At 36.8% G+C, this 27,811-nt stretch overlaps 1 protein-coding gene across 2 annotated transcripts in view; it reads left to right on the forward strand.

The window, feature by feature from the left end:
- Positions 1-26,502, forward strand: part of LOC148944802 (glutathione hydrolase 7-like) — a 115,335-nt gene extending 88,833 nt beyond the window's left edge. For both annotated transcript variants that reach the window (XM_089100213.1, XM_089100214.1), the window contains exons 9-10: positions 5,880-6,041; positions 22,208-26,502. In XM_089100213.1, the coding sequence (XP_088956339.1) occupies positions 5,880-6,041; positions 22,208-22,383 (338 nt within the window). In that variant the 3' untranslated portion in view covers positions 22,384-26,502. The remainder of the gene's footprint in view (positions 1-5,879; positions 6,042-22,207) is intronic.
- The last annotated feature ends 1,309 nt before the right edge of the window (positions 26,503-27,811 follow it).

Consider the following 27,811-nt stretch of genomic DNA (forward strand, 5'->3'; position numbering starts at 1 on the left):
AAAGTCTATTTGTGGTTTTCAGAATATTTATATATCAGATGATGCTCCGCAATGTGTTCGAGAAGCACGAAAAAAGCTGATCTTGACTCGCATGAAGCTACGTGAACGCGGCATAGAAAGTTGGGTCTCTAAGTCCGTGCCCCCCTGCTTGTTCATAAGGCGTCCAGATGGATCAGTTACAAAGTACAATGCTGGTGAATTTGTACAGGAGCTTATTAATCCCCAAGATGGTGAAATGGCGACTAGCAGTGGGCGTATCCAAGCTGGTCGGAGAGGCGCTAGAGGTAGTGGAGTGGCGCTCTGAAATGATATTAGATGAAATTTCCCTTAGTCTGTTTGCTAGTGAAATATAATAAGTGAATATTATGTTATGATGAAGTTAATAATCAGGTTCCCTGAAGTTAACATACCAGAGTATTAAAAAGTATGTGTTTTGACAATAAGCATGTTTTCGTTGTATCTTTTCGTTATTTTAATTTTTTCTATGTTTCTTTTGTTTTTTTTATATTAATTTCGTTCCGTTATATGATTGAATATTTGGGATTTCTGTTGCTGAGTACAAGTTCTGCCCTACAATGTGCGTTGAAATTTGATAATGGTATTAAATAAAGAGAGACTGGCGCTGCTTGAGAATAGTCACGTAAAGTTTGCGGATCGATTGAATGAGACGTTAAATCGAGAGTTTGATGGAGATGGGAATAATCAGGTTTGTTTGGAAAATTCTAAGTATGTATTTGCAAGTGATCTTAAGGATTATGTGACGCGGCGGGGGCCACAAACTCTGCATATATTACATCTAAACTGCCGGGGGTTAAATAGTTCTCTACATTATATTTCAGAATTGTGTTCGGATCCGAATTTTGATGTGGTGGCGTTGACTGAGACATGGCTTCGGAACGATAATTCGTCTTTGTTAGATATTAATGGTTATGAATTTATTAATAGGAATAGGGAGACTCGACAGCATGGAGGATTAGCAGTTTATATTAAATCAGGTTTTGCAGTTAAGACTAGACAGGATATTTGCATTTATCGCGAAATGATTTTTGAGTCAATGGTGTTGGAAATAAGTAGAAATGGATCCAAGTTTTTGGTTCTTATTTTGTATAAGCCGCCTTCTGCTTCAGAGATAGAGTTTTTAGAGTTATTGGAGCAGCAATTGGAAATGTTGAATGTATCAGGTTGCCCAAGTTTCATAGCGGGTGATTTTAACATAGATATGATGGTACTTAGTAATCGTGCAACTACTAGTTTGTTAAATTTAATGTCTAGTTTCGGATTGTTCCCAGGTATAAATATTTGTACAAGGATTAGTAACACGTCAGCTAGTTTAATTGATAATATATTCACGAACGTGAATTTTTGGAAACCAGGAGTGCTGGTAAATGATGTTTCAGACCACTGTGGAGTGTTTCTTTCTGCTGAAGTGGACCATAATTATACAGCTGGGAGTTTTTGTAGCCCAATTGTACCGACTGTGGACGCGGATTCTCTTGTACGATTTAAGAATGAATTAGAGTGTATGGATTGGGAGTTTTTGAATGCAATAAGTGATCCGGATCTTAAATTTTGTAAGTGGTATGATCAATTGTGTAGTAGTCTAAGAGAAAATTGCCGGATGCGTAAAAAAAAAAAACAAGAGTAAATATGATTCTGCAAGAAAACCGTGGATTACCAGTAGTCTTCTTAGATCTATGAAAAGGCGCCATGAATTATATAAAAAGAGTATAATTGAGGCAAGCGTACTAAACCAGCAAATTTATCGTAAGTATAATGTTGCTTTAAATAAATTATTGAGGAAGGCTAGAATTGAGTATTTAGCTAAAGAATTTAAGAAGAGTGAGGGTAACCCGGCAAAGACGTGGAGTCTCCTCAGGCCTCTTATTGGCAAGAGAAGAGTTACGTTGCCAAATCTTCAGTCAGATCAAACTCCAGTTCAACTTTCCAATCAGATGTGTGATTATTTTTCTAGTGTAGGTAATAATGTTGCCGGATCTATTTATTGTGATAGGAGTGATGGTACTTTTGATCAATATCTTCCTCCCAGTTGTGATACTTCTATTTTAATGACTAAGGTAACGGAAAGTGAAATAACAGATGTAATAATGGCTATGAAAAATAAAGCTTCAGGTGTTGATCTAATATCTATAAGAGTGCTAAAGTTTGTTCTTCAATGTGTTATTAAACAACTGGTTTCACTAATAAATGGTTGTTTTAAAAGTGGTGTGTTTCCAAAGTGTTTGAAACGAGCGAAGATTGTTCCAATATTTAAGGGGGGTGATAAAAATGATATAAGTAATTACCGTCCCATTTCGCTGCTACCAGTTGTTGCTAGAATTTTCGAGAAGCTAGTATATATAAGGCTAGAAAAGTATCTTGAAAAGAATTTGTTTTTTTATCAAAATCAATTTGGTTTCAGAAAAGGTTATTCTAGTGAGCATGCAATGTTGTTTTTGACTACATATGTTAATGATGCATTAGACAATAAAATTAAAGTTGCATAAATTTTTCTGGATATTGCGAAAGCGTTCGACACTGTATCTTATGATATTTTGTTAATGAAGTTAGAAAATTGTGGTATTAGGGGAAATGCTTTGAAGTTGTTAGAATCATTCTTAAATTCAAGGTCAATGTTTGTGGAGGTTAATGATGCACGTTCTGACAGTAGATTTATAAATTGTGGAGTTCCCCAGGGATCACCCCTAGGCCCACTTTTGTTTTCTATTTATATAAATGATTTGTCAAGTGCAGTTGATGGGTTGTATACTATTATTAAACCTCCTCTAGAGGCACTTAAACCTAGTAAAGCCCTAGTTATGTTTGCTGACGACACGAAATTAACCGTATGTGGTAGGACTGAGAATGAATTGATGTCGCAATTACGAGAAGGTTTTAAGAATATAGAAAGGTGGATGAGAAGTAATAGGTTAAAACTTAATTGTAATAAGTCTAGTTTATTGATATATAGCAGATCTCCAAGTTATTACCCATGGGTGAATAATTTAAGTAATGGTACATCAATGATTCCACGAAAGAGGAGTGTTAGATATTTGGGGATTATTATTGATGAAACTTTAAGTTTTGTAGATCATATTGATTGTGTGTCTATGAAACTTGCACGTAATGTTGGAATTATGCGTAAACTGAAAAATTTTCTCCCAACTAGTATATTAAGATTATTGTATTTTTCAATTGTACATCCATATCTATTATATTGTTCTTCAGTATGGTCGTCTACTTTCGGAACGCATCTTCTGCCCCTGCGTGTACTACAAAATTCGGCAATAAGGCTTTTGATTGGTAAGGATAATAGAGGATCATCTGTTCGTAATGAGTTTATGACGCTGAAGATTCTACCGGTATCGGGTCTTTTTAAATTTTATAAAACACAGTTCATGTTTAAGTATCTTTATGGTAGTGTTCCTGTTTGTTTTAAGGGAATGTTTGTGAGTGGGGGTGATGTTCATGAGCATGGAACTAGAAATTTGGAAGAATTTCGAAGACCGATTCCGCAAGCGACAAGATCGTTTTTTTCTATCCGTCATGCCGGTCCGAGTGCTTGGAATAGTTTACCAGTGGAACTTAAATGTGTGTATGACCTGCTGCTGTTCAGTAGTTTATTGAGATAGTATTGTTTAGTAATTTATTATTTTTAATGAATTGGCTAAAAAGGGGGGGGGGGGGTACGGGATGATTGTAGGTTGGCAACGTATATGATTTTATTATTATTTTTTTAGTTGGTGGGACGAACTTGTATTTGTATTCATGTTAACTGAAAAGTTTTATTATTTTGGATCTTATTTTGTTATTATGATTTTTTATGCGTCTAGAAGGGATTACCCCCGCACAAGCTTGCTTCTGGGGGTATTTTGTTTGTTTGTTTTTTATGTATATTGTAAAATAAATCCCAGTTATAAATTGAATTGAAATAAGTACCTTTTAAGACTCCCCCCCTGGACACGTAACACATACCTCATTAATAGGTATAAACTGGCAGATCCCACTCTCATAATTGAAAATCAGATTTCCCGTTTTAACAGTAAAATTGGTAACCACCCCTGGCATAGTTTACTCAAGCAGTAGTCAAGTGTAGAATTGTTTCTTATTTCTTGTCAGTTTAGTGTTTTTCTCGTTTGTATCCGTTGATGTATTATTTGTCCCTTTTTTTTTTTTTCTTTTTTATTTTTATTTATCTTTATTTTACTCTGTGTTTTGTTTTTGTAACGACGGGTTATAAATAAATAATAATAAACATAAACATAATTGAAATATTGACCTAAAAAAGTAGCCCTGCATAAAGTTAATTTGGAAACAAAAACAAAAAAAATTTTGAAAAGTAAATCAGCTTATGCATATTTTTAGAAAAACGTTTGATTCACGTTCCTTTCTATTAGCTGCATGTTTCTCCATATATTAGTGAATTTTCCAAATCCAGACGTAATCCATGCAATAGTTAGCTTTGTAAAGTCGGAGTATTAGGGATTTTTGTCAACAGGAGTCTCTTGTGACGTTTTTTTTTTGATTTTTTTGTGTTTTTTTTTTTTTTTTTTTTTTTTTGTTTGATATTGAACTGTCCATAGAAAGTAGCTTGTGTCATATTTGGTGGAGTGGTACACCCAAAAATAGTGGCTCATCTCCGCCCCATTGAAGAGTGTATTGATTGGTCATCGGATCTGACATTAGTTAACCAACTTCGGCTAAAAAAGGAACATAAAGATATCGGTTTTTGGAAAGATTAATGACATTGTAGATTGCGCTGCTAGTTTCTTTTTATCTTTGTTTTGTATGATGCGTCTGGAACTATTATTGAAGTGTCGATTTTCATTGTCATAAAACTAGATTACAGTTTATTAATTTTGATTCTTTATCAGTATGTATGTAGATTTGCTTCAGAAATAATTTCCATTTGAAGTGCCCAATATTTTATAGGAAAAAATGGACAATGGACAATGACACGGTTGAAGATCTAGGAACAAACAATCTATTCCTTATAGGCGTAATTAATTATTTTGCATTTCTAATTACTATTTGCAAGTAATTGTTGTATCACTTAGATACATTGTTATGAACCTAAAAGTAATACCTGTTTATTTATTGCAGTCCCTGATATTTTACAAAGGAAAAAAAAATGACTGAAAGAACGCGGATGTCTTCTTTTTTTTCCGGTTTCATGTCAGTTTTGGGTCGATGGCCCAGCTAAGAGGCAAAATAGGGTATGCTTTTCTGTGATGATTAGAAACAAACTGCCACTGATTACGAAAGTACTCCAGAGCTCTGGCTTCAGCTACCCAATATTGTGAGCAATGACAACTAATGCGACGCAAATGTAAAGCTGAGATATATTAGACCAACTCTAAATAATCGAACTATAACGCCATAATAGGATGAACTCGAAATCTTTAGAATGTTTGTATAATCCGTTAGGTTTTGAACAGTGTTTCAAGTTTGCCAGGTGACTTTGACCGATATAAGCCCAAGTGGTGGTAATTATTTTTTCAGCTTTTTCAGTCTTGCTCAAGCTGCACTATGGTACGATCCATTAGTCTGTCTGAACAAGGTGATGAAAAGTTATAGTACTAAATAGCCAATGACAAAGTTACAGTTGAATAATAAGCTCTTAGAATTTTAAAACTAGGCCAGATGTACTATGTCTATATATGTCATGTACTATGTCTAAACATAATTTTATGATCGATTTATCGTTTTTCTGTTGATCCGTTTTTGTAATGATCGATTACTATTTCTAATCTATTGAAATTTGTTCTTTAAAGTTTCGATCTAAAATAACGACAAATCGTTCAAATAATTTGTGCCCATTGGAAATTTATTTTTTGTTTCTTCTTTCTAAAAATGTTCACCTTATAGATATTAACTCCTAGGTCCATATGCTTGTGGGCTGAAGCTGGCTCTTGGCTCTTCCGACCCTGGTCAACTTGCCCAGGTCATTAGTACTTACTTCCATCACGGTCGGAATCTTTCAGATAGTATTGAGACGGCTCGTTTTATGCCTGGGAAAGATCAGGGACAAATATTAATTGAAGGTAAGTTGCTTAGACATCAAAATCTTTGTTATCTGTTTCAAAGGAAGACTTCTATGAAGTATAAAAGACGTTAAGGAACAAAATCACTAAAAGTGTCCTTTATATATATATCTTTGTTTCAAGGTGTTTAAGCTTCCTAACGGTGGAATTTGAAAAGTCTTTCTATAATTGACTAAATTTTTTGCATAGCCGTCCTCTGCATATGGAATTAGATATAATTCCTTGGATTTTTTTCATGCACTTAAGGAGTTCCTCAAGGATTGGTCCTAGGTCTCTTGTTGTTTCTATTATATGTAGATTTTAAGCTTCAAATAAGGTATTTAGTCTTCTTAAGAGTGGAATTCGAAGTCTTTCTATAATTGACTAATGTTTTTGTATAGTCGTTCTCTGCATGTGAAATTAGACAGAGTTCCTTGCATTTTTTTCATATATATAATTGAGTTCCTCAAGGATTAGTCCTAGGTCAGTTGTTTTTTCTATTATATGTAAATTTGACTGTTGCTGCTAGAAACTAAGTTAAATTGTTGAACTTTCACAATTTAAATGTTCACCACAATATTCAGTGTATTGAAATGTGATACGTTGAACAAATTGAAATTGAGCCACTATAAATCTTGTTCCATGTTCTATGGTAGAACTATAAATTATTTTCCAATTGTAAGTGGTAAAAAGGAGAGTCAAAAATGGCTTGACTTACTTGACTTATATCCCCTCCGGCTTCTGTGGCTGTATTGGGGCTTCTTCTCTTCTCACTTGTCGTTGAATATAGTGACGGTATTCGGTTCTATTTGGTGCTAGGCGCAGGAGTTGGGGGTGGTTCTGGTCATTGAAGTTGTCGTATCATTTCTTATGGGGTCGACCACGAGGTCGTGTGCCATGTACCCGTCCTTCAAACGTGCTTTTTGGGAGTTAATTTGATGACATTCGTAGGATATAACCAAGCCAGCAGAGTTGCTGCCTTCTAATTTGGTCCATGATAGTGTATGAACAGGGAGGAGTATATGGAGGTCTTCATTGGATACTCGGTCAGTGAAGGTGATCCTGACCGAGACGCTGCTCCGCTGCTATGCGACGGAGGCATTTTGTTTCAAATGCGGAGATTCGTGGTTCGTCATCAGCTTTAATTGACCAAATTTCACTTGCATAAATAGCAATGGGGATTATGAGAGAGTTAAAGAGTCGGACCTTCAGTTATTTTGATAGTAATTTACTTTTCCAAATTGATGATAGGCTCTTAAAGCTACTGGTTGCAAGGCCAAGTCTACACCTAATCGATTTTGAGCAATGTTTAGTAGAGGTTAAAATACTGCCGATGTAGACGGAAGATTTTGCATTTTCAATTTGCTCTCCTTTTATGGCTCTGGGTGCCATTATGGCTCCTGTATGGCTCTGGGTGCAGAATCTCTGGATACCTGCATGAATTTCATTTTTGCTGTGTTGACAACCGTTTCGAGGGCTTCGGTTGATGACACTATCTCGTTTGTGTCTATTTGGAGGAGATATTCATGGCTGTTTATTTGCACGATGTCGTCTGCGTACTTTAATTTGTCGACAAGTTTCCCTCTAATGGACGTGCCTTCTGTGGTTTTAGCGAGTGATAAAGCTGCATTTAGAAATAGATTAACCAGATGTGGGGATAGGAGGCAGCCCTGGAGAACATCTTCTGACGTCTAGAACTCTTCTGTCAATCACTCAGGCATCTGAACCTGGCTACCGAAATTCAAATACATGTCTTTGATCAAGGCTACCATGTTTTCGGGGACTCCATAATGCAGAAGTATGTGCCGAAGCCCGTTGCGCCATATTAAACCGAAAGCCTGTTTAAAGTCAATAAAAAGTTAGAGCAGCTCTTTCGCAATCTCTATATTTTTCTCCATCATTTGCCAGGTGGAAAATATTTGATCTATAATAGATCGATCTCTTCGGAAGTCGGCCTGATATTCCTCTAAAGTGAGGCTTGTCAGGGATTTTAGTCGATCAAGTAGGATTTTCGTGCGGATCTTCGACCGTTGGCTTGTCATGCTAATTGATCTGTACTTGTTACAGTCGCTTTTTTCGCCCTTTTTGTAAAGTGGGACAATTATGGCTTTCGCCCAGGGTCTGGGGAAGTGGCCCATTTCCCAGGTGCCTATTGTGACTTTATGATAGATGTCAAGTTCCCCTTGAATCTTTGGTGTACACATTGATTGGAAGTGTTGCACAACAGTCAAATTTCTCCCCTTTACAGGTCTTTTATATGTCTTTCTAGGTCTAGATCCTATACTTTTAAGATCTCTCACGTCTTTACCCGAGAATTGTCATTTCTTCCATCATTCTATCCCTTTGGTCGAGTCTCCAGTAAGTCTTATTTCGTACTCATTGTGATTACGTTTGGTCAGGTTGAAAACGGCGTAAGCTTCGTTGCTAGTATTTGACTCGACGTGACTCAGTGATATCATAGGCAGCGCAATAGCGCTGCCTAAGTAAAGAGCGGTGTGGCTACATTGTATTATTTTTTTTGTTGCTTTTTTTTTCTTTTTTTTTGGGGGGGGGGGGGGGTACGCCAGGGTACTTCGTATCGAAGGAATTATCGTAGAAACATCGAAAAGGGCTCATTTGATCGGAAATTCAAATGCCCCTTTTAAATAGTCGAAAATGATTGGAGGGCATATAAGCCCCTCCGACGCCCACCATTTCCTCAAAAACATCTAATAAAAATTTCGAGATAGCCATTTTGTTCAACGTAATTGAAAGGTCCGTAAATTATGTCTTTGAGGATGACAATCCCCCACCCCTACAACCCTCAGGGCGAAGGTTGTAATTTACGCCCTGGGGGCATATAAGGTTTATATAGAAAAGGTGATCGCATAAACTTCGGAGGGGGCTTATTGGATTGCTAATCAGACGTTTTAGTGCCTTTTTTGAGATTCAGAGTGATGGAAGGGGGGATAACCACCCCCGCCCATACTCCGTAATTTGCTGATATGCATCTGATAGAAATTTTGAGATGGCCATTTGTTGTCGTAGAAACTTCGAAAAAGGCTCATTCGATTAGTTAATGGAAGGGATAGTGCTCTTTTTAATTAGTCAAAAGTGATTGGAGGGCAACTAACTCCCCTCCCACGTCCACCATTTTCCAAAACACATCCAATTAAAACTTTGAGATAGCCATTTTGTTCAACGTAAATGAAAGGTCTGAAAATTATGTCTTTGAGGATGACAACCTCCCAAGAGCCCTCAGGGCAATGGTGCAAGTTGCCCTCTGGACATATAAGGTATATATAGAAAGGGTGATCGAATGAACTTCGGAGTGGGCTAATTGGACTGGTAATCAGAAGTTCTAGCGCTCTTTTTAAGGTTCAGGGTGATGAGGGGGTTGATACCCCTACCACACTTCGTATTTTCCCGAAATGTATCTGACATGATTTCTGGGATTTCCTTTGGTTGTCGTAGAAACTTCGAAAAGGACTCATTCGATTGTAAGTCAAAGGGGGTAGTGCCCTTTTTAATAGTCGAAAGTGATTGGAGGGCAACTCGTCGCTCCTCCCACGCCCACCATTTCCCCAAACACATCCAATCAAAATTTTGAGATAGCCGTTTTGTTTTGCTCTACGTAATTGAAAGGTCCGGAAATTATGTCTTTGAAGATGACAACCCCCCCCCCCCCTCCCTACAGCCCTCAGGGCAAGGGTTGTAAGTTATGTCCTGGGGCATATAAGGTATATTTATAGAAAGGGTGATCGTATAAACTTCGGGTTTATTTACTATTAAATTATTTATCTATTAAAATTTTTTAAATTGTATTTATTTTTTATTTGTTTTTATTTTTATCTATTTAAATTGTAAGAGCAGCAATATCAATTGTAGTATCCTCAAAAATTTCAAATTAACGGCCCCAGTTGTTCTCGATATATTGCTGAGGGGTCTTACTGGCAACCATAAACACAATGCCTTTTGATTTGTTATTAAAATCACATTTAATTTTAAAGCATAATGGGCCAGTTGCACAAATGTGGGGGGTTGACTTGCCTAATATCCCTGAACACACAGTTGCTGGACCGTTCTATTATGGTGAAAAAATGGCTGCCTCAAAAGTTTGACTGGATGCGTTTGGAAAATGAAGAGGATTGAGAGAAGGGCTGCTTGCCCTCCAATCTCTTTTTACTCTTAAAATGGGCACCAGAACTTTTAATGTTGAATCGAATTATCTCCTTTAAAAGTTTCAATGCTATTTCCAGCTATTAATAGAGTGATGTTGCTTATGATATTGCTTATAAGACCTTTTGAAAACCTGCATGCATACAGTTTTTTCTTTAATTGAGACCCTGCTAAACGTTCCCTAAAAGTTTCATCTTAATACCTTTAGCGTCATCACTTACATTAACTGTAGTGGTAGCATTAAAAGTATACATATAGTGCCTTCTGGCTAGTTTAAAATCCCCCACAACTTACCCTTAAACCTTAGCCTGTATGTTTGATTACCTCTTGAAATTTTCATCTCAATGCTCTTCGCCTGACAAGTAATTGCGATCGAAGTAGTAGTAGCAGTAGTGTGCACATATCTGCTAATAATTCTATTTAAAGAAGGCATAAAAAGTTTTAAAGTTTTTTAAGCCTTATATGTCCCAAGGGCCAAACTTACAACTCTTACCCAGAGGGCTGTGGGGGGAAGGAGGGTTCATCCTCAAAGACAGAATTTCTGGACCTTTTAATTACGTTGAACAAAATGGCTATTTAAAAATCGTGATTGGATGTGTTTGGGGAAATGGTGGGCGTGGGGGGGGGTTCCCTCTCCTTTTTTCTCTTATGATTAACAGCCTTTCAATCCTTAATGACAATAGATGGAAATTTGTCGATGACTTGACAGTTTTAGAGATATGTCATAAAAACATCTTTAGCAACCTAATGGGCATACTCCAAGATATTGCCTGTGAGGCCTCTTCCCTTGACATGACTGTTAATCCGTCTAAATCCGCAATAGTCTCAGTAAGTTTCCTTAAGTCTCCCCTCCCCTTTTTCTTGCTCCTAGTCCTCCTGAAACCTCTGTCACATCTCTTAAACTCCTTGGTGTTACAATTTCTTCTAATTTGAAATGAGATGCCCATATAAATAATATCCTACGACAAGCAAACTCCTCGCTTTCCCTCCTTAAACTTTTAAATAAATTTAGTTGCCCATAATCACATTTACTACAAGTATACATTTCTTTTATGCGTCCCATATTAGAGTGTGCTTGTCCTGTGTAGCACCTTGGCCTCTCAAATGAAGCAACACAAAAAATTGAAAATGTCCAAAAGAGAGCTCTAAGAATTATTTTTTAAAGGGCAAGATACCATATTTGCATTTGTTAAATATTTCAAGACTAGAGACCCTCGAGAGACGAAGAAATAACTTGTGCCTCCGTTTTGCAAAAAATGCCATAACAAACCCTCGGACGGCAAGTATTTTCCCCAAACGTCCTTCCCCGTCAAGATTACGGTCGCCTTGAGCTGTTATTGAGCCCATCCCTGTTTTGTCCCCCATTCACTGCGGGACTTCGAGAGACAAAAGAACTTTTGTCCCCCTTTTTACAGAAAAATGAATAAAATGGCCCACTAGTGTCTTTTTCCCCCCTTTATTTTTTTTATTAGATGATGGTGCTGCCCAGGTTCTTGCATTCATTTGCTTGTCCCCCCTTTTTTTTCAGTTCCCCCTTAAATTTCTATATATTTTATTTTTTGTTCTTTGTTTTTTGGGGGGGGGGGTCTATTCATTTGTTTTTGGCCCCCCCCCCCCCTGACCAGTTTTGATTTTTTTAACTCTTTTATTGACTTACTGTAGTTGAATTATTGACATTTTCTTAGTGTCCCTTTTAATTTATATGTATTTATGTCTCGCTCTTTTTTTGTGTATCTTCGCTTATTCCCCCCCCCTTTTTTATGTCCGTTCTAATTCTTTTTCCGATTCGTATTTGTGTAAGTTCACTTTGACCAGTTTTTATCTTTTTAACTTTTTTATTGACTTTTTACAGTTTAATTATTGACTGTTAAATGATTGTTCATTATGATTTTTCTATTTCGTTGTTGTTTTTTGCATTTTTGCCAGTTTTAGTGGAACCATAAATATTGTCGACTCCGAAGTCCGAATTCGGCCCTTTGTGGGCTTTGATAGTGATATTTTTTAAATAAATATCTTAACTTATCTTATCTCTAATCACTTTCGACTATTAAAAGGGCACTAGCCCTTTCAATTTCCAATCGAATGAGCTCTTTTCGAAGTTTCTACGATAACAAATGACAATCTCAAAATTTCTATCAGATGCATTTTGGGAAAATACAAGTTGTGGGAAGGAGGGAGGGGGATATCCACCCTCCTGTCACTCTGAATCTTAAAAAGGGCACTAGAACTTCTGATTACTAATCCAAGGAACCCCCTCATTGGATTAGTAATTACTGAACACAAAATATTTTTGAAATGTTTTTACTTTTATTACTTTCTTAAATAAAAAATTATAAAAACTTTTAAGGAATAAATATCAGTATATATCAATTAAACTGACAATTCACGGTCATTTTTTTTTGTGTTTCTTTTTTTTAGTAAAGCGAAAATTCTGTTCTAGTCTTGAGAAGGCATGTTGGTTATCAGCCCTTCTAATGTTAAATTTTGCTCGTTTTGAGTTTGACTTGGCTATTTGTTTTAATTTCTGTTCGTTTTGAGTTTCATTTATTTATTGATAGTGATTTGTGGTAGTTTTACGCTTGGAAGATTTTTTTACTTTATTTTTACTAATTCTTGGCTTAATGGGGCTCTTTACTTTTCTTTGAAAAACTTGTTTTGTTGAAAAAGTTTTGTAAATTAATCTAAAAAGAAAGCGCAATAACAGGTATCTTAATGGGGAAACGAAACCGTCAACAATCTCTTTATAATTTTTTTTTTCAAAAATTTTGCGCGTAGTTGATGAAGATGGTGCTTTGTCTCATTCCAGTTGTTGAGGCAAGGGTAGAAGGTACTCGGCTAATCCCATTTCTGGCAAAACCATTCCAGTCAAAGGGATTATTAATGAATGACCTTTTTTATCGCAGCTTTATACACAATTTTCCTTTTTTCACGTTTTTAAATGCACGAGAAAGATTGGACATCAAGAATGAAACAGATTAACCCTATAACAGCATTGCATTGACATTAATAGTCCAGATCAGTTTTCCGTTGGGTAAAGCTCTACAAATTTTTGCCAATATTGTCGGTCAACATGAAAAATAAAACAACGGTTTAAATACCTTATTTCACGTCAAATTCTAAAGTTTACTTGTAAATCCTAACCGTAGTAATACACTAACTTTCTTTAATACCTCAGAGAAGTAAAAAATCTTATACCTTTTTGTAGTTATAAAGTGGCTACCTTGAGTCCGTAGCTCTATCGGAGAAGCTACACTGCACAGCTCAGTTGTGCAGTGTAGCTTCTTATTTTTTTTGGTAGTTTTTATTTACTTAGTAGTTATAGGAAATGAATATATTGATTGTCTAACTCGTCATTTTTCCTCAAATTCAAAACACATAGAGAGAGGAGGGTTTTTTGGTTTTTTGGGAAAGATAGGGCGAAATGAAGACGGATGCAAGAATTGTGTTCAGTTTCAGCGGCAGCTTTATAATTACCAACTATCTTATCTCATAAATCAAACTAAAAAAAAACCGCTTGCACGATTGTTGCTCGTTTTCACCAACAGTATGTTTCATAAAATCCTTGTTGAATAAGAGAAGAGGTATGCAAGAACAGATTGTTGGACAACCATAGTTGTGTTTTTGTCCCCTATCTTTTGAGGCCTTTGTTCATTTCCCCTTATTTTGAACCAAACCCTTTCTCCTCAGGCGTGCAAAGAAACCAGAACGGTGACTCTGAGGTCAGTTCTCTTATTTCGTATTGGAATTAGCGTAAAAATCAAGTAAAAAATGGAACTTTGCTAAAAATTCTTCAGCCATGAAGGTTACAAGAATTGAAACCCATTCTAGAGTTTAGCGTTATGAAATAAATACAGCTGAATTTCAATAAAATGTAAGAATATGAATTAACTCGCTTTTTGGGTCAGCGTCTGAGGAAAAAGGTGTCAGAACTCCTGTGTTAAAACTATTCAATTTAGCAGAAATTGAAGAGGGCTTAGTTGGAAGGCCTATGCCCGCTTTGAACAAAAAATGCGAATAATGTTGGTTAAGGGAGCCACACAAAACACCTTTTGGTCATTGGATAAAAAATCTTCTATCTTGTGTTTCAATCTCTGAAAAATATGTAAATGCTTTAGGTAAAAAATTTGTGAATCAGACCAACATTGAGAAGACACCTGAGTCGCTTCGCCCATATTCACCTTGCTTGACATTAGTCTGGAGTCCTTTGACAACCATGACCGGATTTTTGATGCTCGAAAGTTGGACTGAATGTGTAGGCACTGGAATTCAGGATATGAATTTGAGCTTCCTGAAATAGTTAACTAGAAGATCGAGGGATTAGGGACAAAACGTCGTCGTTTTCAAAGAACTAGGCTACTAAAGTATTCATTGCTGGTGTTCAGCCCTTCAAAAGAATGTGCATTCCTATAAACACTGCTTCCTATTTGCCGAATTTGAGACCAGTAAAGGCTCTCATCAGACCCTTGGATGCTTAGTTTCAAAGCCATATACTGACCTTAAAGATACTTTTGCTGATTTCAAATATCATGATGAAAGACAGTGTCATGGGACTACACTACAAAAATCTATGATGTTTAACAAAATACAAGAAGGAAAAAGCATTCCAATTGACCTGCAATTGATTTTGCAAGATCACGAAGAAAGGATTAATAACCGAGAAATGTTAAGACCAATTATCCAGGCTATTCTATTTTGTGGTTTTCATGGACTAGCTCTTTCGTGTCTTCACGAAAAAAGTGATTTCACTACAAAAAGTGTGGAAAATGAAGGGGTATTCGAATCATCCACTAAAAGAACGAAATATTTATCTCCTCTAGTGCAAAATGGAGCTCGTCCGGAATGATGCAGACCATGTCTGCTGACCACGTATCTCTGGATACGGGTTTCCCCTAAGTAAACGCTCCGATCAGGGTGGCCTCAACCTCATGAGGTGGGTGGAGCCCACCCCAGGAAACTCAGTATCCAGGTAAATCCTGGCTCTAATCAGAATTCAGGCCTAGGGTCAGTTGTCCTTGCAGCCCACCACCCGAGAGCCATTTCAACAATGAGCTTAGCAACTGTCTCGGACGACCAACCTTCTTGTGTACAATCACGACCCATGCTTGCCCCTGGACTGAGAAATAACTAGCATTTGAATCTTATTGACCAAAGGTGGCCTCCGAATTCACCTGGAATGTATTGACATTATATTTTCCCGGAGCTAAGACGCTTCTGGCGATGGAACTGAAGCGATTCCGCCTCTCTATTGCTGGAATAACAGAAACCCACCTAGTCGGGAATGTAAATGATCCCATAGGTGAGGGATACCACCTTCTCTGGTCTGGTCAGACAACCACCAGAAGAAATGGAGTCAGACTAGTTCTTGATGACAAATCCAAGAAGTGTCTATTGTCATTTACTCCCGTCTCGGATAGAATCGCTAATGCTCGACTCAATCACAAGCAAGGAAAAATGACGGTCCTTGTTTGTTATGCCCCGACAAACGAAGCTGACACCGAAACAAAGGACACTTTCTACTCTGCCTTGACGAATGAATTGTCTAAGATATCGCCGCACGATATTGTGATTCTCCTGGGTAACCTTAATGCAACTGTGAGAGACAACCACGACTTATGGCGACAAGTCATTGGACCAGTTACTCCGGATTCTCTAAATGACAATGGTCTAAGGCTTCTACAACTCTGCAACATGCACAACCTTGTGATTACGAATACCATGTTTGCAAGGAAGGACATTCACAAATATACATGGCACAGCAATGACGGCCATACCAAAAAAAAAATGATCGACTACATCATCGTGTCAAAGAGATGGAGTTCTTCGTTCAGTAACTGCAGGACGTATAGGGCAGCTGAGATTGGCAACACTGACCATCGCCTCGTCGTCACTAACATGCGACCAAGGCTCAAAGCCCATCGCTCAGAACCAAGACCAGCCAAGATCGATTTCTCTCGCCTCTGCGATCAGAAGATACGGTCGAAATATGCCATTGATGTCTCGAACCGCTTCGACGCACTCCTGCCATTTGAAAGTTGTGAAAACGCATGGATCTCGTTCAAAAAGAATGTCCTGGAATCAGTGACAGCAAATGTTTGTCGGAAAAAGCGTGCTAATAAAGCGTGGATACAGTCGGATACGCTTGACGTCATAGAGCAGAGACGCAAGGCGAGGTTACTGGGTGACATGCCAACCTATAGAAGCCTTAATGGGGTCCGCAAAAAACTGATACAGCGAGACAAGAAACTGTTTTTGGAAAGACAGGCACATGAGCTAGAGGGTGCAGCCAAGAAAGGTGACGTTGGCAGTCTCTATAGGCATCTCCGTGATCTAACAGGAGACATAGCCCCCTCGGTTGCATGTGTTGTCTCTGTAGATGGTCAGCCGCTCAGTGACGAAGCTGCCGAGGTCAGTCAATGGAAAGACTACTTCTCGGGCCTCCTCAACGCCGAAGCCGTAACGCAGACTGACCTTCTTGTATTTTGTTAAACATCATAGATTTTTGTAGTGTTGTCCCATGATACTGTCTTTCATCATGATATTTGAAGTCAGCAAAAGTATCTTTAAGGTCAGTATATGGCTTTGAAACTAAGCATCCAAGGGTCTGATGAGAGCCTTTACTGGTCTCAAATTCAGCAAATATGTCATGGAAACGTCACAGTGATCTTGTGGCACCAAAAGTTGTAAGAGGCCTTGGAATTATACGTCGACTGAAGCACTTCGTACAAGGGAAGGTGATGTTGCTTCTTTACCATTCGACAATTAGCCCCTGTATATCGTACGGCTGTGTGTTATGGGCTAGCAATTTTTTTTTGATAATTTTGGGCGTATACAGGTATTACAGAATAAGGTAGTCTGTTTGATAGGGGGATGCGTTAAAGAAACTAATAATACAGTAACTTGTTTTAGCAAAATAAAGGTGACGGATGTGGGACAAGTTCGTGACTACCTTCCCTTGACGCGTTCAAGAGAAGGTATAACAAGTACCTAAGTGTTGGAAAATGAGGTAACTACCAGGACTAGCGGCAAATCATCATCTGTGTTGGAGCCGCGAAGCCTGTATTGAAAAAAAAAAAAAAAAAAAAAAAAAAAAAAAAAAAAAAAACAGGCCGCGGTTTTTACTTACCAGTGTTTTCATGAAGTGTGTTCATCGGTATTTTTAGATTTTATTAGACAAAATAATGATTTGCATCATTATTATACAAGGAATGCTAATAATCTGGTGACGGAGCATAGGAGTGGAAGTCGAACTGGATTTCAAATGAAACATCTAGGCCATGGGATATGGAATTCCCTCCCAGATAGTGTTAAGGCGGCTAAACACCGGCTTGTTTAAAAAAAAGTAAAGAATTTTTTATTAGGGGGGTGAGGAACCATGATTCAGAGATTGAAGATATATGTTATTACTTATTTTGTTTTGTTATTATCTTCTTTTTTTCCCTTTCTTTTCTTTCTTTTTTCCTTCTGAGTTTTATGTGAATATTCATCAGTATGTGTGAAAATGAATTTTAAAATTTACTAAGAAATTTAAAAGTTATTTTTCTAAGTATGTTGAAATAGTTTGTGGTAACCGCTCAGTGCCAGTGCATTTACGTCTTCCCATGGGCGGTTACCTATTGATCATGTTTAACTTGGTCGTTTTGTAATAAATTAATCTAATCTAATCATCAGTCTTCCTTCCTGCCACACCACCTCCCTACGTAACGTTTAAATAGCGTTATTTCGATTTATATTAAATCACAATATTTCCTTGAGTTTCTAGTTGGTGAAATCCTTTTTTATTTACTTTAATTAGAACCTCCCGTTATTTCATGAAATCGCTAGTTTATGTTTTGGTTGAATTGGATGACAGTTGAATGACAGAAAATGAATTTCAACGGTGATAGATGTAATTTTCCACCATGTCAAGCTTTTGTGCAGTTCTGAAATTTGTATTTCCTTTCCTTTCACCGATTAGTACTCAAAAAGTAAATTATTCTGGGAAATTTGATAAGGGTTAAATAGCAACTAGTGTAAACTTTCATAAAAGAAACAATCTAATATTTGAATCAAGAAAAAAGTTAGCTTTGTTTGTGAGAGTTCTTTTAATGGCATTTTTTTTTTGATAAAAGTAAAGTCCTAAATTGAAAATTAAAATGATCAAAAAATACTACTTAGCAGTTTATGATGCATACTTTTGAAAAAATTAGTACAGCACATGTGACTCAGCGTATTATTATTTTTTTTTTCTTCATGGCACTTTACTATCGTAGGAACTTCTGAAGGAGCTCATTCGATTGGAAACTGAAAGTTCTAGTGCCCTTTTTAGGTGTCAAAAGTGATTGGAGGGCGATTGACCAAAAGGCAATATGTTCACGCTACTGCTACTACTGCTATTGCAACTACTACCACTACTATGGTTACTGTTGCTACAACTCCTTCTTCTATTGCTACTAATACTAAGGTTGAGGATATCAGGTGAAAATTTCACCAAATCTTGAGGGGAAGGTTGAACTAAATCAAAACACACTTTATGCATACATATAATCAAAGGACGTATCAGCAATTAATTCGGAATGGATTAGAGTATCAAGCTGAATCTTCCAGAGTATGATGAGGGGAATGCTTAACTAACAAAAATCATTATATGAATACTACTACTGTTACTATTGATACTACTACTACTTTTAGTACAACTACTATTATTACTACTACTACTATGGTACTAGTAGTACGAGGGCTAAGGGTATTAAGGTGAAAAGCTCAGAGAATATTGAGGGGAAAGTTGCACTAAATCAAAACACACTGAATGCATGCATATTGTCAAAAAGGCGTATCTCAGGATGGCTTAGGGTATTAAGTTGGAACTTTCAAAATATAATCAGGGGTATGAGCAATTGCTGAAAAGGCAATATGTGCACCCTACTACTATTACTACTAATACTACCGCCGCTACTCCAACTGTTACTTCTATTGTAACTATTACTATGACTAAGAGTATTAATGCGAAAATTTCAGGAAATGTTAAGGGGAAGTGAAACCAAATTATAACACACTATGGGCATGCATGCTGTCGAAAGAGCATGGCAGCAATATCTTAGGAACGACTTAGAGTATTAAGTTACAATCTTGGGGTATGATGAGGGGGGTCCAATTGAACAACAGTTAATATGTGCATACTACTACTGCTAATACTCCTAGTACTACTACTGTAGTTACTACTACAAAGGCTAACGCCATGAAGCAGAAAATGTCAAGGAATATTGAGGGGGAAGTTGGACTAAGGCAAAACACACCGTGTGCATGCAGGTTATCAAAAGGACCTATGAAAAGTATCTTAGGAACGGCTTTAAGTATTAAGTTAAAACTTGCGGGGCTTGTTTTTGGGTATGTTGAACTAACCAAAATGTAATGTTTCCATGCTACTATCAGCTACTCCTAGTGCTTCTACTACATGCTATCACTACTGCTACTACTGGTACTAATAAAGCTCAGTGTATTAAGGTAAACAGTTCAGGGATGAGATGATGTTGAACTAAATAAAAAAACACACTGTTACAGGTTCTAAGAAGGACGCATCAGCGATGTCCAAGGAATTGCTTAGGGTATTAAGTTGAAACTTCCAACATATGTTAAGGGGAATGTTGAAAAAAAAAACATAAGATGATGTGTGCATACTGCTATCGATGCTATGAATACTGCTACAACTAGTGCTACTACTGAAGCTAATGGTTTTAAGGGGAAGTTTTCTGGGAATATTTAGAGGATGACTAAATCGGACTAAATCGGAATTCCGACTAAATTCCGACTAAATCGGAACACACTATGTGCATGTTGATTGTCAAAGGGACGCACCAGGAAGATCTCAGGAATGGCTTAAAGCATTAAGTTGTACCTTTCAGGGTTTGCTGAGAGGACTTTGAACCAACGAAAAGGCATTAATTGCATGCGTACAACTACGTACTGCTACTCTCGCCACGGTTTCCGCTACTACTGATGCTTATGGTATTAAGTTGAAACTTTCAGGGCAAGTTGAGGGGGTTGTTGAAGTAACCAAAAGACACTATGTACATGTTACCACTATTGCTACTAACACTACTGTTACGACTACTACCTCTACAGAGGCTAAGAGTATTAAAGTAAAGCATATAAGGAATATTTAGGGGGGGGGGGGGTGTTGACCCAAAACTAAACAAACAATACCCATTTAGGTGGCCAAAACTTTGCACTCTACTGGAAAAAAGATACATTTTAAATGTTTTCTCTCTTTTTAACTTTAATAAATCCAAATTGTAAAAACTTCCAGGAATGAATATCAGTATATATATATTAAACTGTAATCCATATTCAATTATTTGTCAGTAATCTTGGTTATGATTCATGGTCGCCCATAAGCTGAATTCCCAGGGAGGGGCTAACCTCGTCTAATTGGCACTTTTAATACTATATAATAGAATTCTCAGAACGAAAATATAAAAATAAGGCAACATCACTCAGCCAGGGGGGGGGGCATGTACCCCTGCCCCCCCCCCCCCCCTTATGGGTGCCCATGTTATGATTGTGATTAGTTTTCTTTTTTTATGAGATGGGAAATAAAACAAACAACTGGAAATAAGGATTGTTTTCCGTAAAGTGCAAATTATATTCAGGTGTCCAGAAGGCATGGGGAGGGGGCTCATTATTACTCCTCTTATTTTCTGCTCGTTTTCCTTTGTATCTTTCTTCGTATCCTTCCTAAACTTTCTCTGAAAATGATCTGAAATTTGTCCATTAGGTATATTATCATTGGCTTGTTTGAGAAGTTCTAGATAAAATTCAGGTAATTATGGAATATTATCCTCTATGAAACAAATACAGATTTCAAAACCTGAAGAACAGCTAAAGAATTTACGACGGGTATTAATGTACTTTATGGAAACTTGGGTAATTCTTAATGCTTTTTTTCTGCCGCTATGTTACAAATAATTAGGAATCACTATACTTTCGTCATTTTCGCTTCTTGGACTTTAAGAGTTAAGGAAAACTAGTCATTAGATATGATTTGGAGCTAGAAAGAGAATACGTATTTAAAAAAATGTCTTGTCCAAGATTTGAATCTAGCTTACTACGGCCACAAAAAAGTGTCCTAACCGGCTGTTGTCCTGTCTAAAAATGTCCTGTTTTGTACTTTTTGCCGTTTCCAATCCCGTTTATTATGTGCTATAAATTTATGACAATAAGATAACCTAGAATTTGAAGTTCTGTCGCCACTTTATGCAGCTTTTATGCTCTTTTCAGCTATAATTTGGCAAAAAACAAGGCATTATTCTCAAGAGCTCTTAATTAAGACTTTTAGCATCGTTCTACGATGTAGCAGCTACATCGTAGCAGCCAGTGGCGTCAACGGGGTGGGGGGAGACAGGGGTGCCCTTATCACCTCAAATTTTTTGGCTTTGCCTAGATTCGGCATATAAAAACTTTTTTGGAATATATTCAATGAATAGCCCACTTTTTGGTGTTTGGATTGACAAAAACAACAAATTATCCCCCTGCTAGATAATAAAAAATCAGCCCCTCCCCAATTTTCATGACTTGAAACCTCAAACCTAGAACTACCCTAGCTGCTAGATCCTGCCTAGTTCTGTTGGTGAGGAGACAATTCTGAAGCTTAATGGAGGCTGAGAGGGCGAGATTATATCCTTTGACAAGGATTTTTTATGTATATAAGATATAGAAACATGGATTTGATGTCTAAAGCTCCGTATCCCTTCTATATCTGTCAGTAAGAATACTAAGAAAAGAAGATATGATACATTTTGAAAAAGAAATACTTCTGAAAGTCTTGAAAATTTTGTAAGATAAGAAGAAACGACTAGAACTATTCTTTAGAGATCATAATTCGATCGTAATTGGATTAGAAATAGTGAATTTAGGAGAGTCGGTTTAAAAATAAGCTCTTCTAAAAATTTCACATGATGTATTTTAATTCACCAGAGCCGAGTTGGCCTTACAAAAGCTGGCCAATTGTAAGCTTTTTATTTTGTATAGTTTAAATTAAGTATTATATTTTTCAGAAGATAAACCTGGTTCTTTAACTGACATAGCCATCGATAAGTTGAGCCAACTGCGATACTTTCCATCCAAGGTCAAATTCGGCTTCACAAGTATTAACGCTGCACAACTAGTTGGTGATTCTCTCGTTTCACATGCCGATTCTCGAGGAGGAGGATTCTCTGTAAGACTTGCCTAGATCCTGATTTAGAAATGGATTTTACCAATGAACATTTGACCTCAGCTATCTTGCAATATGAGCAATGCTTCCGCTATTCTCAAGCCAAGTCGATTAAGTCTCTATACATATTTTTTGTTGTGTTCAAAAAATTTATTTGGATTTTTGTATGACCAGAGGGGGTATTCCCTACAAATAAGGATAAATGCTAAAAATAGAAAACCGGTTTGGGCCGTGAACACTAAATGATTATTTATATTACTTATCATATTGATAATTAATTATTAACTTTTTACTTATGCTAATAAATAATTTGTTCATTAATTATCAAATTAATTAAATTAGCTAAATTAATTATTTATATCATAATTCTTTAGAAGCAAAAATCACAGATTGAATTCTTAAGCACACTTTCAACGCACTCTTCAAGCTCAGGTACATACTAATACATACTAGTACTTACAATCTATCTTACTACACAGGTCTTTTAGTAAACTGTTAAGATGTCATCCCGAATAAAAGACTTAGATACAAAATAGACTAGCCTAGTTTTTGTTCGATAGAATGTCATATTCTATGAAAGGGAGTGTATGGGAAATATTCCTGCACCAGGATGAGCTCTGCTCCTCCATTATGTGATAAAAGAATATTCTTCTCTTACACCATGTTCTAAAATGATATTATAATCGACAGTTCATGCTTTTTAAGGTGCTAGTGCCCTTAAGCCCCACCCTAGACATTCACAGTAGCTACCCCATTGGATATACGAGCTCTCAGAGGAAACTCTGAGTACGTCCAATTTCTATATTATTCGAGTTTTCAGCGTTCAAGCCATTGATTATAGAGTAAAAAATAGTATCCAAAAAAATAAGAATTTTTTACAAGAAATGACACATAGATGACTTAATTTTCATTGACTGTAAAATAACATTTTTGCGAGCCAATCTGACAAATTCTTATCAAAATACCCTTTAAAAAAGTATTGGATAAGCCCTACTCTAGATGTTTACAGAAGCTACCCCAATGAATATTTGATTTTTCAGAGGCAAGTCTGACCATGCCCAATTTATATATTATTTGAGTTTTCAGCGTTCAAGCATTTGATTGACTCTTAGTTATAGGGTGAAAAAGCATCCTAAAAAATAAGAATTAATGCAAAAAAGACTCTTAGATGACTTATTTTTCATTGACTATAAAATAAGATTTTGGCGAGCCGATTTGACAAGTCCTGACCAAAATACCCTTAAAACCTGTCGGATGCTCTAGCACAGAAACGAACCCCAAGAAATACTCTTAAGTGGAATAAACCCATTTGACCTTAATGATTCATCAATATACGTGTATGTAAGTCAAATATTATGAATATATACCTCCACTGTTGCCCTTGAAAGGGAATATGTGCTAATTTTTAGATGATATATTGTATCCCACCCCCTTAAGCTGAAAAGTGGGTTGATTGATCTGTTTCGTTTTTTTTATGTCTGATTTGATTGGTACACATATTGCTTCAGTTATTGCTTTTTTTTTTAAACGCTGTACTTTTTATATAATCGATTTGGCTTCTGAACTGCTCATTTATTTAAAAGATGTGACATGTAGCTATCTCATGATAGGTAGATAAATTAGTAACATAGAGACCAGTCTAGTAATTTGCGCAAAGTTTGACGCCAAACCTAATAAGTGAAAACAAGGACTGTCACTAGACCCCGGCGCCGTCGGTCTTCCCTCATCGGCGCGGCGCCGGGGTCTAAGTATCACACTCACGCAACTTGCGATATGAATGCTAAGCTTGCAGTTGACAGAAAATAACGATTAAATTTTAAATCTGTATTATGCAGATAAAGCTCTATTCGTAATAAAGTATTAATATTTAAATTTACATAGTTTTACCAGAGATTTAAAAATTTAAGTTAATTTTTTCAGTCGTGAATGACACTATTTTTCTATATTTTTATTTTAGGTTTTTGGAATATTAAGGAATATATTAGTTTTTTTTCTTTTTTTTGTAATCAGTTGCTGTGTTAAATTTGTTTCGTATACTCAGTTTTCCTGTTTAATGGCTTGTTTTGTGTTAGTGAAAACCAAAATTGTGTAAAAAAGGCTGTATCCAGGGGGGGGGGGCTAGGGGTCTGGATTTCGTTGAAAATCCAAATTTTAGTAAATTATAAGCAATTAGCCTTGTTTGGATTTTTTTTTGTTGGATAATGCTGCACTCTCATTGGCGCCGGCAGTTTCTAACTCCCACTAAGTTAAAGTGCCAAAGATATTACGATAATAACGACAACAAAGAGTTAATGAGAAAACTAACTATTTAGTTTAATTTTTATATGGGATTTTGCATCATGTCATGTCTTAATTAGTTATTTCTAATACTGTTCTCTTACTTGAAATTGTTTATGAAATATGTTTCATTATTTCGACTATGTTTTTATATTCGGAAGTTGTAACCAGTGCTTATTATGTGTAAGATTGGTGCAGGGTTTTAATTGCTTCTAAGTTTGTTATATATTTTTTAGTATTGGACGTGATCGTCTCTTACTAGGTTGCTAGTTACCGCTGCAAACCGGACTAATTCAGATAATGTGTCAAGTTCTTCACTTTTTTTCATCCATTTGCGCATGATTTTTTGGGTTCTTTAAGAGACAAATTGGTTACAAGAAACTGTCCTAAATGTCTCAAAATGTATTCGAGCAGGCTGGTGTGCTAATCAGGGGGGGGGGGGGAGTAGAAACTGACTGCCCCCTAGATTTTGAAGAAAACACCTTTGTCTGTCATTTCTAGCCGTTTCTAGCTGAGTGGTTAGCGTGCTAGATTTTTAGTCCTATTTCTACTGGGATTGGAATATGAGTCCTGGCGTCAATGGTCATTCGGTTTGGACTGTGGGTTAGTTCATGACCTTGTTAGCTGATTCAGAGTAGACACAGCCCAAAGGGTACATTGGAAGATCCGGTGAAAATAAAGGCGAATGGTTTCTGGAAGCACATAATGGCTGGCCCCCCTCGCATTGTAATTCCTTTCTGAATGGCAAAAAAAAACAGAGATCAGCACTGCCGGTTAAGTCCAGTGCCATATCCTTTACCTTTTTACTTTTTCTGGTATTTTTTATTGAAAGGAACCCTTTAAAATTTTTATATTTGTTTTGAAAAAAAAACCTTGACCCCCCTTCCCCCGTAACCTATTCATTTTTGCGGATTAGCACCCCTGTCAGTAGAAGTAAAGATTAGCTTTGGTGTAAGTTATCGATTATACAAAGCTAAAAAACCAAGCAGCGTTACAGTTCGAATTTTGTGGATACTTTTTATTGGAGTGAAGCTTGAAATGTTTCTAGCAAAGTAAACTGAAATATTTAGAAGTAAATAAGTTTCGAATTTGGAACTTTTAAACAAGTCTCCGGCTTATTTCAGTCGGTAGAATTACTAAAATATGTCCCGTTGTATAAGTCAACAATGACTAATGCCACAAATACTGAATTCTGAATGTTGGTATTCTTAAAAAAAACAACTTTCTAACAACTTGAAAGAACGCCAACAGCTGAATAATATAGACGGTATAAGATACATTCTTATATAACACAAGAAACTTTAGGAACAGTTGTAACATGACCATGTGGTCATGTGAATGACCTTAGTGGTTTTCACAAAAGCCGGGAAGTTTCTGGGAAGAGAATATGTTAAAATGTAGACACGTCGGTCGTTCTGCGAAATTTTGTAACTGTTAAATAGCGAACTGACAGGGAAACAAGAAACATTTGACCTCATGAAGATATATAGTTTTTTTTATTGGGAGTCGTAAAATCCGGCTACTGAACCAAAATTCGACTCTCTAAAAACCTAAATTAAGGCTCTTCTTTTGGGAAGCAAAAAAGTGAAAAAAAGATCCGGTAGATAAAAAGAGTTCACTCCATTATTTCACCAGACTGCAGTTGTGGTTGTTTTTGCTTCTTGTTTTGAATTTTATTTAGTTTATTTTGTTATTGTTCTAGCATTAATATCCTTATTGTGCTCTTTGATTTTTTGGTTTGTGAATTTGACTTTTAGATCATGGCTTTAATTCTTCATGTCTTTCACTAATTCACTGAGTTGTTAAAGTATACCGTCCATTTTTATGATGTTTTGTAGTTAACATTTTTAATACACTATTTCAAAAGTTTCAGTTTTAATCCTTCAAAGAAAGACTTTTCGGCTTTCAAGAATGAAAACTAATTTTAGTTTCTATTGTAGTTTTTAGGCCTTGAAATTATTGTTAAGAAGACTAAGTTGCTTAAATTAGCAATAAATGAGGATGAAGAGGTAGTGTGAGGTAGAGAGTTGATCCATTGATTGGATATTTCTATTCGCTTAGGTAGCATTGTTGATCGTGGTGGATGCATTGAAATTGTAAAAAGTAGAATAGCCAAGGCAAAGGGTGTGTTTTTCGCAGTTGAAATAGTCGGTAACAATAGGAAGATCGGCCTTCGAAATTAGACTAAGGTATTGGAAGACAAGACCAGGGAGCGTTGTGGGGGGGGGGGCCAAGGGGAGCAGTTGTCCCCCCAATAATGTGGAGGAAAAACTGTTATATACCCAATGTTCCTTGACTATCTGGTCATGGACCCCTCCCCCCTCAATAAAAACGCTGGAGATTTGTCCCTGGACACGACAATATCAGGGGTAAATTATGCTTTAAAAGATCAATCAAGTGGACAGTTTCGGTTACATAGGTACTATTATTACTAAAGACGGTGGGAGTAGTGAAGATGTTAAAAGTAGAATAGCCAAGGCTCAGGTTTTTTTCACAGTTGAAAAAGTTTCGAAAATAGAAAGATAAGTCCGAAAAACAAGATTAGAATATTGGAAGCTACAGAGCTGACAGTGGTTAAATATGTTTCTGAAGCATGGACGCTCAAAAAAACCGATGAAGATTTGCTAGATGTTTTCCAGAGAAATTCCCTACGGATTTTTTTGGGTACCCGACTGACTGACCGTATTTCAAACAATAGGCTAATGGAAAAGTGGGGTTCAATCCCGCTTCCTGGGGTTATAATGAGAGAATGGTTGAGATGGCTAGGGCACGTTTTTCGAATGAAGGATGACAGATTTTCTAACATTGTCCTTGTCCCCTAACCGTCTAGGGCCTAACGAAAAACAGGTCGTCCCGGACTGGGGATGGGAGGATGCCATAAGGAAATATTTTTGGAAATGGGAACTTCCTGGGAGGGTGTAAAGAGGGAGGCGTTCAATAGGTTGGGATGGAGGGGGAGCGCTCGTTGTTGGCCTCTTACGACTTGGTACTGCGCTGAGTTGTTAGTAGTAGAAGTATGCTTAGAAGCGATAGTGTCTCGGGAGGTTTAATGAGTGGGAAGAATTGTTTAGGATAGTTTTAGGTACTCCTTAGACAGACAGCCTGATTGCATGGGTTCTGCGTAATATACTCTTTGCTCCCACATCTTGAGCTCTAATGAAAGAAGGCC

This window comes from Artemia sp. Qi Xiang Cuo, chromosome 14 (assembly GCF_049724085.1).
Source record: "Artemia sp. Qi Xiang Cuo chromosome 14, ASM4972408v1, whole genome shotgun sequence".
NCBI classification, from domain to species: Eukaryota; Metazoa; Arthropoda; class Branchiopoda; order Anostraca; family Artemiidae; genus Artemia; species Artemia sp. Qi Xiang Cuo.